Raw genomic sequence first — 12,359 nt, 5'->3', positions numbered from 1 at the left:
CGGCGGACGAGTGGGGAATAGACAAACACGACCTGGTTCTCGTCACAGATAATGCGTCAAATATGAACGTGGCTGCAGAGCTTGGCAACTTTATACACGTTCGTTGTTACGCTCACACCCTAAACCTCGCCTGCCAACGAGCGCTGAAGTTGCCCGCTGTAGCCCGACTGTTGGGTCGAGTCCGACGGATCACCGCCTTCTTCCACCGGAGCACCACAGCCAGTCATGTGCTGGAACAAAAGCAGGCCCTACTCGGTAAGCAAAAGGCTTAAAATTCATTTAATAAATAATAATTAAAAAAAAAATTGTAATAGAAGTGAATCTATTTTAACGGTTTTGCATTCAAAGCAAGCTTTTTATTAGTTTCTAAATGACCAGTAGGCTATTTAAAAATATAATTCCTTATATAGGCTACTAATTAGCTTTTCTTCTTTTTTAATTTTACCAGAACTGCCTAAACACAAACTGAAGACAGATGCTCCAACAAGGTGGAATAGTGGCTTTGACATGGTTGATCGGTTCCTTGAACAGCAGCCTGCTATCTGCGCTGCGCTCCTCTCCCCTCAAGTAAGTCTGGGATTTAAGATTTAATCAGACCTAGTAGCAAGCCAAGGTGTAAAAAAAAATATATATATATAAATTTTAGTTAATTTAAATGATTAAAATGAAATGAAAAAAAAAATAGACTTTAGAATAAAAATATTATAAAAAATATGATATTGTGTACACACAAAACTTAAATAACTAACTAAAAAATATGTATATACAGAAAATGTTTTTAGTTTTGTTTGTCAATTTGACACAACAACCTTGAGGAGGCACAGGTGCATTTGTTTGAGACTTAGTCTTAATGACTTTAAATTGTTGTGCTGACGTGAATGGAGAACTCATACAGTGTTAATACAGTGTTACTTAGCATACAGTGTTAATTCCTTTATTTTAACTTTTCCTGTTCTCAATTCCCATCATCCTTACAGATAAGGAAAGGTGCACATGACATCTGCACACTGAGTGAGGGAGACGTGTCTGGCGCTGAACACCTTGTGAAGACCCTCAAGCCAATGAAATTGGCCACCACCACAATGTCTGAGGAAAGCATGCCTACTCTCTCAATCATCGCCCCACTACACACACAGCTCCTGGCTGACTTCACCCTTTGCACCAGAGGATGATCCGATGACCCGGGAAATCAAGCATGCCATCCAGGAAGATTTGAGGAAGAGATACACATCTACAAAAGAGAGGCACACACTCCATACAGCATCTTGCCTGGATCCTCGCTTTAAAGCTCTCCCATTTCTTTCAGAGGATGAAAAAGTAGAGACATACAGCAGAGTGACTGCAGAGGCTGCATCATCCCTTGAGGTATTCTCTCTTTTGATTATTAATAATTCTACTTTTTTAGAGAATGATTAATTAATGATCTGATTAATTTAATGCTTTGTATCAGTTCTGTGCTTTGTATGCTTTGTGTCTTATTTCACTGCTTCCCTGTGTTAGTTGATGAGGCAAGAGGATGAAGTCCCTGAGGGGGAAGGTGATAACATGGCTGAGGGGTATGATGACGGTGAGGAGGATGATGAAGTTCAGAAGGTTTGCGATGAAGCCCTGAAGCTGGATGAAAATCCATGTCAGACATCGTGTCGGAGACATCGTGTCAGCACAACGGAGCACACTCACGCCACAACATGTGGACCAGCTGGTCTTCCTCCATAAGAATCTGGTCATTCCAGAGATATGAATGTTTAGTACAACTTGATTACAAGTTAGTGTGTTGCCTTTTGTCACTGTGTTCTATAGTACAGTAGATAAGCTGAAGCTACAGTAAGTTGTTCAAAAATGCTCATTTTGTCTTCTTAATGATTCAATTGGACAATTTTCTTCTTGAAAGACAAGGTGTTCAGGTGGAGAAAAAACTTTTTCTTTACCTTGACAATTTCGATTGCAACCTGCAGTCTTCCTCCACCTGAACAACACCTTGTCTTTCTAGAAGAAAATTGTCCAATTTCTACAGTATGTTGGTTCTGATCTACTTCCTAAAGGAAATAAGCCTTTCATTTATTTGTTATTGTTTAGTTAAACTTGATGAGTCACAACACAATGTGATGTACTCATTTCTGTGTTCTACAGAACATAAGCTACATACAAATAATTCTGAAGTGATAACTACACGACACAGAAAGTGTTTTGATTTGTTGTTACTCAATAAAAGAGTTAAGTAATTCGGCAGCTGACTTTTTTTTTAAATATTGTAATCACTTTGTATAGTATTTTCATTTACTGTTGTGAAATGGAAAATCAATAATCGCTAATCGAGAATCGTTAATAATCGAAAATCGACTATAATCGAATCGGGACTTCAATAATCGGAATCAAATCGAATCGGGAAATCAGACAGATTAACCACCCCTAATTTCCGGTCACAAATACGGAAGTTGTGAGAAAGGTCTATAGACCAGAAAAAAGAGGAGGTGTGGCATTGTATGTTGATAGTCAAATGAAATGCAACCTTGTTAAAGAAATGTCTATTGCTATCGAGGGAATTTTTGAATGTGTAGCTGTTGAAATTGACATGAGGAAAAACAGGAATGTGATTGCTGCTTGCATTTATAGAGCTCAAGGATCCAAAATAGTTGTTTTTCAGGACAGATTTGAACAACTACTTGATAAGCAGAATAACCACAAAACATTTTTAATAAGTGGTGATTTCAATATTGATTTTCTCAATCAATCTAAATGTAAGCTTACTTCAGATTTCTTAGATGCATTGTATACAAGATATCTCTTTCCTTTAATCACACAGCCTAGCAGAATCACTAGCTCGAGTGCTAAATTAATTGATAATATTGTCACAAACAGGGTTCCCGCGGGTCCTTAAAAAGTCTTAAAATGTCTTAAATTAGATATTTAAAATTTAAGGCCATTAAAAGTCTTATAAAGTCTTATTTTTAGGTATGAAAGGTCTTAAATTTAAGATGACACTTCGACTCAGTCATATCTTAATGTTTTCCAAATTAAAACCATCTAATTTGCGTACGTATTAATTTTTATCTTTGTGGATTTGCTTGTTCACGTGACAATTCGCGTCACATTCGCGGCAGAATAACGTCCGTCTCCTGCACGCGAGACAGGAGAGGAGGAGAGAAGAAAGTTGGCAAATGTCAGTTAAGTCGCAAGTTAATTCTTTATGTGCGTAAAGGTGTGCGATGTGTATTGTCTATTATGATATTCTATTGTTTTAACGATGGACGAGGCACAGTGAGTGTGAGCTGACATCGCATTTGTCTCTCGTGTTTTTACGGCGTGATGTGTGCTTATAGGCATAGACATGTATTTATTATGGTTATAGGTATGTCCCCAAATTAGTTTTTGCCTTATATTTATATCATGTTGTTATATTAGAATATCACATCAGTAAGAGTGCCGTTTTCCCGTGCACAAGTGTGATATTTATGTTATACAATAGTTAAATTAAAAATAAAGTGACATTGTGAGTTAGTTTTTAGCCATAACATTATCGATATTGTTTGTTTTCCCTTTATTTCGCCGACTAGAATTTCAAAATGAAACCATAGCAGAGTCTCAATGCAACAGACAGCGATGATTTCTTGAAGGAAATCCGCGTCTTGAACGAGTCATTTTAACGATTCAATCACTTGCTTCTTTCCCGTTTGAACAAATCGGTTGAATGAATGACTCCCTCAACTCGCTTATTAAGACAGCGATTTGCCGCCGCCTACTGGCGGTTTTAGTTTCATATTAAAAGTAAAAAACTAGAAATCATTTCACATTTAAATATTGAATATTGATTTTTTTTTAAAACCTTATAGCTTGATTTATGCAATTGTAAATGGAGTGTATTAATGCCACTTCTAAGGCTGCTTCTGCGTCTACTCTGCACTGCAAAGATGGATTTTTGATTGAATGATTTAATTTGACTGCTAACAGTGGTACTGTATAATTATTGTGTAATGAAATATTATTGTATAAATAAGTATAATTACTGTATATATGTGATGCACGTCGTGATGCATAACTCTAAATAAGTTTAGAAAAAAAATCTCCATAAATAGGTGAAAATGCCCTGGAAATCAATTTAAGGTGGCAAATATTGCACATTAATTAATAATTTCTGTCACTGCTGTGAACTGACCACTGCATAGAATATGAAAAATATAAATATCTCCGCGAGTCGGCTGTCAACAACAGGCCTAAACCAGCCATGGCACCAGCACAAAAACACAATCAGTAAAATATCAACTAATTATTGTTGATAATAATTAGTTGATATTTTACTGATTTTGTTTTTGTTTTGTGTTTATCAACAAAACGTGAAAATATCGAGATATATTTTTGTCAATATCGCACACCCCAATCTATGGTATTAATTTTGATTTCTTCAGGTCTTAAAAAGGTCTTAAAAAGCCTTAAATTTTACTTTAAAAAGTGTGCAGGAACCCTGACAAATTATGTCCAAAAAATTGTCCAAAGTGGATTACTGATAAATGACTTAAGCGATCACTTGCCTGTTTTTACCATATATGACATGCAACCTGAGATATATAAGAGTTCACATCAGCCTACATACTTCAGAGTGAGAACTGAGAAAACTATAAATGACTTTAGGAGTGAGCTTTTACAACAGAACTGGTCAGGTGTCTATGTGACTGATGTGAATGCAGCCTATGAAACCTTTTTAAGCATCTATATATCTAGCTATGACAAATGCTGTCCACTAACGTTGTCAAGGAAACCCCTTAAAAGTGTTAAACCTTGGATGACGTCAGGATAAATTAAAGCATGCAAAAAGAAAAATAGATTGTATAAAGACTTTGTAAAACATAGGACGCCTAATTGTGAGGCCAAATATAAAGCATACAAAAATAAATTGACGACAATTTTACGAGAAACTAAAAGGGATTATTACAATTAACAATTAAAAGACAATAAAGGAAATATGAAAACTACATGGAAAATATTGAATAATATAATTAAATCAAACACACAACATACAAGGTTACCTGAATATTTTATGTGTAATGAAACTGTTATGAACAATAGTATATATGTGGCCAATGAATTTAATTCATTTTTTATTAATATTGGGGAAAATATTGCCAAATCAATTGATAAATCTGGCTATAGTCAAAACACCACCTGTAGAATAATGCAGTCCATGTTCTTGGGTGAGGTTCAGGAAAATGAAGTTTTGTCCATTGTTGGCAAATGTGAAAGTAAAACATCCACTGATAGTGATGGACTTGACATGACTATTGTAAAAAGGACTATTGACTGTATTATTGAACCAATGACTTTTATTTGTAATTTGTCTATACAGTCGGGTGTCTTTCCTGAGAAGATGAAGGTTGCTAAAGTCGTTCCACTTTTTAAAAATGGAGATGTACACCACTTTAACAATTATAGACCTGTGTCATTGCTTTCTCAGTTTTCTAAAATTCTTGAAAAATGGTTTTCCCAAAAATAAATATTTTTTTAGAAAAATATAAATGAATTACTGAAAAGCAATATGGCTTTAGAGAAAAAAGATCAACAGCTTTGGCATTAATTGAACTTATAGAAAAAATTACATCTGCAACTGAGAATAAGCAATACACAGTGAGGGTCTTCATCGACTTAAGCAAAGCATTCGACACCATAAATCACAGTTTACTATTGTCAAAATCATTCAATTGTGGCATTAGGGGTCCAGCTTATCAATGGCTCAAAAGTTATCTTAGTAATCGACAGCAGTTTGTTCAAATCAATGGTTAAAAGACATAATATGTGGAGTTCCACAAGGGTCCGTTTTAGGTCCATTACTTTTTATTTTGTTTATTAATGACCTATGTGAGGTGTCTAAAGTATTACAGTTCTTGATGTTTGCTGATGATACTAATATCTTTTACTCTGGAAATAATCTGTCAGAAATTATAGAAAATATAAGCTTAGAAATGGTAAAAATTAAGGAATGGTTTGACAAAAATAAATTTTGTTTAAATTGGGAGAAAACTAAATATATGATTTTTGGTAATCGTAAAAGAATGAAAATATAAGAATAGTAATTGAAGGAACTGATATTGAACGAGTTAATGAGATAAAATTCTTAGGTGTTATTTTGGATGATAAATTGAATTGGAAATCTCACATAGTTTATATTAAGAGTAAAGTTTGTAAAAGTATTGGGGTCTTGTATAAAGTTAAGGATGTTTTAGATTATTCTTCGTTGTATATGTTATACAATTCCCTAATACTTCCATACTTTGGTTACTGCACAGAGGTCTGGAGTAATACACACCCCAGTAACACAAAACCTCTGTTTTTGTTACAGAAAAAAGCATTAAGGAAAATTAATAAGAAAGGCTACAGAGAACACACCAACAGTTTATTTGTAAATTCTGGACTTCTAAAATTCAAAGATTTGGTTGATATGAAGATTTTGATTTGTATGTGGAAAGCAAAGCAGAGAGTTCTGCCTATGGACTTACAAAATGTATTCACTCTCGTATCAGAGGAGGATAGCCATTGAAGGCAATATCATTTCAAAACTCCTTTTGCACGTACTACACAAAACCGTACTACGTACTACGTACTACGTTGGGTGCTCGAGCACCTGCCCTTTTGCCCCTTGGTGCCCAAAGTGCCCTTTTGTCAAGACAAAATTTCCTTTCCTTTTTTTTTGTATTTAAAGGCACTTTTGTGTATGCCTGCCCCATCTAACTAGTAGTAAAATGAATGAATAATAATTTAGCTGTAAATAAAATGACCCACATGATGACCTTTCACCTGATTCCTCACGCTGCACGCGCATTTTTTAAATTTCGCGCGGCTACGCGCAATTGCGCATTCCCAGAGGATATCTTCAACTCTTGCGGCTGCTGGTAAGTGGTGTTCTATTCTCAGCGAAGTGATTTTGATGTTTGTTTACTTATTATAATTATTTTACTAGAACGACGTGAAGAGAGCATGCAGAGAGATGTTGTTTGTATTGCTGTGTGTAGGCTGTAGAAGTAACGTTAGCTTGCTGTTTGAGGGAGAAAAGTTTCACGGGCGTGGAGGGGTGTTATTTGACTAAAAACTATTATTTGTACTTTAAACTATTATTATTATTACAGTATTTATTAAAAAAATTATTTTCACATAAAAATTATTATCACAACTCTGGTAAGTTATCACATAGGCTTACCAGTTAGTATCTTATGTTTTGTGTGCAGAAGGCTCTGTGAACATCTGCCCTAGTAACGTTACTATTATATACTATTATTGTATTATTATACTATAGCAGCCTGGGCAGAATCTGTAGCTTTAGCAGGTCAGTGAACTAGTGAGCCAGTTCCAAACACTGTCAGCAATCTTTACATCTTGTCCATGGTCACATAAAAATGGTTTAATCAGCTAATAACCTATATTTCTGTTTATTTTAATGTCTACAGTCTCAGATCAACTCCAGCAGTATCAGCAGCAGCAGCAGTAACAACATCAACAGCAAAGGCAGCAAACTCACTTAAGGACTTACGTAAGAATTTACCATAACAGGCATCACATTAATGTTAACAATCTTGTAAAGTATTAATTGCTGTTTCTGTATGCTTTGTTTTTATTTTCATTGTATAAAATGTAACTCTTGTATTTTTGTAAATCACTTTTTGCCATGAAAATAGCCACAGATGCTTATATGCCATTAAATAAATCTATACTGTACTGCACGAAACATGGGCCAGGTTGATTTTGTCCTATACAGTTCACTATAACAGCTGTTCTTTATTATTCTGTATAACAGAGAAGAAAAAGCCATCAGGTTGGGACAACTTAAGATACTTCAGTTTCTAATCCCAGAGTTATATATAAATGATTATATATATATATATATATATATATATAAATAAATTATTTTTTTACATTTTAAACTTTAAAATTGTCTTTTCTGTTCTGTTTCTTTTTCAAAACTGCATCAATGCATTTGCTGCTGTATCGATGCAGAATCATCTGTATTGATATATTACTGTATTGATATTTTGAGCACAGCCCTATAAAGCCTTGTTTCCATGTGCCCCATTTTATACTTTGAGCACCTGCCCCTACAGAGGTCTCTGCACGGCCCTGATTGAATTAATGATTTTGTTTGATGACTGTTATGATACGGCAAGAACGAAATAGAGATCGGATCCAATCGCTAGCACTTTAATAATCCAACAAACAAATAAAACAGGGAAAACTCAGAACAGGCAACGCAGAAACAGCATAACATAAAACAACAACTGACAGCAAACAACTGAAACACAGGGGTTTAAATACACAGACACACAAGCTAAACAAGATAATAAGGGGGCATGGTTAACAAGAAACACCTGGGGAGACTGAGCAACAACATAACAAAAGACAAGACAAACGGTAGGAACACATGACAAACGGAATCACATGACAGACAAGAACAAGGAACAAGACACAAAACCCTCACCGTGACAATGACAAATCGCTAAAGATGAAATTGGCCTCCCTTTCTGTCATTGTGAGTGGGGGTATTTTTTTATTTTTTATACGATAATTGACTTTTGTCAAATGGCATTTTTGGCAGAAATTCACATCCCTACTTTTTGTTTGAAACTTGGCACTTAAAATAACGCATTTATCGATTACATTGTTTCGCAACTAAGTGGCAACAAGTGACTGTTAAGAAATGTATGTGGTATTGAAATATTTGGGGGGATACAGTGCGGGGACTTGATCACCCCCGTAAGGCCTTCCTTAAACCGAGGATGTCTAGTTATAATGGCCGAAAGTCTGAGGTGTACTACTGTCGATGCGTCCCTTGAATCACTTATCAAGGGAGGATGCCCACCCGAAAATTCCACTGTGACAACTACACTGCCAAGCTCAAGTACATTCTTGTTACATTCACTTAAAGGATGCATTAGATGCATTAGGTCCTGTGTTTCTGATTTTTTTTTTAAATTGTTTTTGTAAATATGACTCATCTTATTCATCATGTTAAGGCTGTATAAGTGTATGATTTAACATTTCCCCATAGTCTAGTGTTAAAAACAAATCACAAAACATATTGTATCGGCACCCAATTATTTGTATATCCTCTCTTAATAGATTAACTATAACTTATATACAATTATATAATTTTCATTAACTATAAACTAAAGGATATCTACTATAAGAGCTATGTTACTGTATCCTTGTGATAAAGAGTAATTCATTATTTCAAACTGGTCGCATTAAGTGTAATTGTTTCTTTTGTATGTGATAGAGTGATTCTTATTCAAAAATAACACAAAATAAATAAAGTAAAGATGAATTTGACTGATAGCATTATTATTATTATTTTTAAGATTTTTATAGTTATGGTGATATATTGTTATTGTGTGTTATTTTGGCCATGATGATCCTGTAGTGATAAATCTGATATGGTGTCAGTCCTGGTTCAGGTGAAACACACACCACTTCCCTCTTTTTAGCTGCACACACACATTTAGAGGAAATGCTCACGCTTTTGCAAGGGTCTGTTTGCTCAAGCATTACAAGGCAATTTGATTTACACCAAACATTTGGGCTTTAAAACCCCTCTACCTGTATCCTGCATCTGCTGTCTGGTTTGTAGTTCGTCCGGTTTATTTAACTGCTGGTTTTACTGTGTTTTGTGAGATAATAATATAGTGAGATGTAAATGTTCCTCTTCAGGGAGACTCCTCACCGCTGTCTTCTACCGCCGGCAGGATCTGACGGTTCAAGCAGGAATCTGTCTCTGAACCACCGAATGGGGCTTACGCCAAACATATATTCTATACACTATTTACACATTAATCTTTAATCACTCAGAGTGATTAAGAGTCTTTATGGTAGAGATTATCTTACCAAAGTTTCTCCAGTTTACAGTGAGGATTCGCCAGTAGAGCAGAAAGCTGCTTCACTCCTGAGTCTCCTAGTTTATTCTCAGGCAGATGCAGTTCTATCAAGTGTGAGGGGTTTGATCTCAGAGCTGAAGCCAGAGCAACACAACCTTCATCTGTGATACCACAATCCCACAACCTGTAGAGAACAAATACACACATAAACCCTCTGGGGTCGGCAAACAGGAGCGTTTTGCAAAAAAATGTTCACATAGCAGAAAAAGAGACTTAAAATACTTAATTCCTGGCCATACAGACTTTAGAAAAATGCCAAAATAAACTGTTAAATGTCTATTTTTTATGTGTCCACTTACAATTGAAATAAAACATTGTGCTTTTGTAAAATAAAGAAAATAAACACGGCGTGCTTTCTGCCTCTCCATCTCAGTGAACTTTTTTCCTGGAGCACGTCTCTAAACTGAAACAAACCTCAGCGAATACTATGCACCCAGGCATGAGCAACTTATGTTTTGAATTAGATCATTTAAAGTACATACTTAAATGATTCTAAACTAAAATAAATATTCTCTGTTTAGGTAATCTATATAAAAAGAGAGAGATGTCAATTGTTCTCATTATCGTTCTCGCAGCTCATTATTCTGCTAATGTGACGTTAGCAGAATAATGACACATGGAGCAACACATGGAGATGTGTCAACGACCCACATAAACTCTGTAAAACACACCAAATGTAATCAGATTAATGTACTATGTCGTCTTGCGAGGCTGTGAGGAATAATCCTGGGACATTTACCTCAGAACAAGTGCTGGTTTATCTACAGGATCGAGCTGAGAATTGTGAGAAAAGTTTTATATTCTTGTGCTTTGTTCGAATCTCAATATAGAATAGTGGCTGTAAACGCAAAAAGACTGTTTCAATTTGGATCACATTTCTGTGTGTGAATTTATTAACAGCACAGATGGGTGCTGTTGTTAGTACAACTTGCAAAAACACTGTTTAAATATAAATCGGGTGTCTGTGTGTGAATAAATGAACGAAGGCACTGTTATAGATGAAATATGAAAGACAACATTTCATTGACTAGTTTTGAATAGATTATAATTTTTTTACTCTAAAATAGACATCAAATAAGCTTTTGTTAGCCAGTTTCTGCTAATATGTTAAATATACAGTATGTTTTGTCAAAAAATAAACTAATCAACTAAGATGTAATATAATGAACTGTTGTTCCAAAGCAAGCTATATCAAACTAACGGATCCTTAACTTTGAAATTTGTATGATAACATGTATTGGCCTACTTTAAAAAAGAATACTTTATAAGACATTTATGGAAAAAGGGTTAGGGCAAACTAATAGTTTGAAAATGATTCATAAGAGCTGTGTTACTGTATACTTGTGATAAAGTGTCACTATTATTTCAAACTGGTCGCATTAAGTGTAATTGTTCATTTTCTGTGATGAAGGGATTCTTATTTTTCAAAAATAACACAAAGTAAACAAAGTAAAGATGAATTTGACTGATAGCATTATTAAATTTTTTTCCAAGATTTCCATAGATTTGGTGATATATTGTATCCACCTACATGCTGTTCTGATTGGCTGTGGGTTTTGATTGATTTTGATGCATCTCGCAGTCGTGTCTAGTGTGGACAGAGAAATGATTTGTCGCTGGAATCTTATCGCATCATGCCTGGTTAGGACATGGTCTTACGCCAAACTTATATTGTACGCACTATCTACCGTACATATTATTCATTATTCACGCCAAGTCTTTATGGTAGAGATGATCTTACCACAGTTTCTCCAGTTTACAGTGAGGATTCGCCAGCAGATCAGAAAGCTGCTTTGTTCCCGAGTCTCCTAGTTTATTATATGACAGATCCAGTTGCCTCAGGTGTGAGGGGTTTGATCTCAGAGCTGAAGTCAGATCAGCAAAACCTTCATCTGTGAAACCACAATCCCTCAACCTGTAGAGAACAATGACACAATCTTCACTCTCAAATCAAGACAGAAATCTTTGTTATCAGTAAGTTTAACTGTTATTCACATTTTTTTTATTTATGCGAGGGAGAAATATAAAACTGATTAAACAGAATAGTATGAAATTTGACAAGCAAATTGCCTCTGTAGTGGGCTCTAGCTTTTTCTACTTACGCTCTCTCTCTCTAAAATTAAATCTTTTCTCTCTACTGCCTCTTTAGAGGTTGCTGTCCATGCCTTTATAACATCGAGGCTGGACTACTGCAACTCTCTGTATTATGGTGTGGCTAAGACTCAAATTACACGTCTACAAGTCGTTCAAAACGCAGCAGCGAGATTCCTGAAGGGATGTAAAAAGTTTGAGCATGTTACACCCCTCCTGAAATCCCTACATTGGTTACCGGTTCAGTTTAGAATTGAATACAAAATTCTATTGCTTGTCTACAAATCACTTAATAATCTTGCACCTGTCACGGGGTGTGGTGGTGGGAGTGCAGGAGTGCAGGTAGAAGGAGTGGAAGAA

The 12,359-nt window shown here is 35.3% G+C and overlaps 2 protein-coding genes across 2 annotated transcripts in view; one reads left to right on the top strand and one right to left on the bottom strand.

The window, feature by feature from the left end:
- The window catches only part of LOC120480875 (uncharacterized), a 67,420-nt gene that overhangs the window by 30,948 nt on the left and 24,113 nt on the right, over positions 1–12,359 (top strand). The gene's annotated exons all lie outside the window — the stretch shown is intronic.
- The window catches only part of LOC120481474 (protein NLRC3), a 39,463-nt gene that overhangs the window by 11,960 nt on the left and 15,144 nt on the right, over positions 1–12,359 (bottom strand). The window contains exons 5-6 of the mRNA XM_089126870.1: positions 11,650–11,823; positions 9,859–10,032 (exon numbers count right to left, since the gene is read on the bottom strand). Coding sequence (XP_088982996.1) covers positions 9,859–10,032; positions 11,650–11,823 — 348 coding nt within the window. The remainder of the gene's footprint in view (positions 1–9,858; positions 10,033–11,649; positions 11,824–12,359) is intronic.

This window comes from Pimephales promelas, chromosome 24, assembly GCF_988280905.1.
Source record: "Pimephales promelas chromosome 24, fPimPro1.hap1.1, whole genome shotgun sequence".
NCBI lineage: Eukaryota > Metazoa > Chordata > Actinopteri > Cypriniformes > Leuciscidae > Pimephales > Pimephales promelas.
Note: the sequence above shows the minus strand (reverse complement) of the source record. Positions and strands in the feature narration are given on the sequence as shown.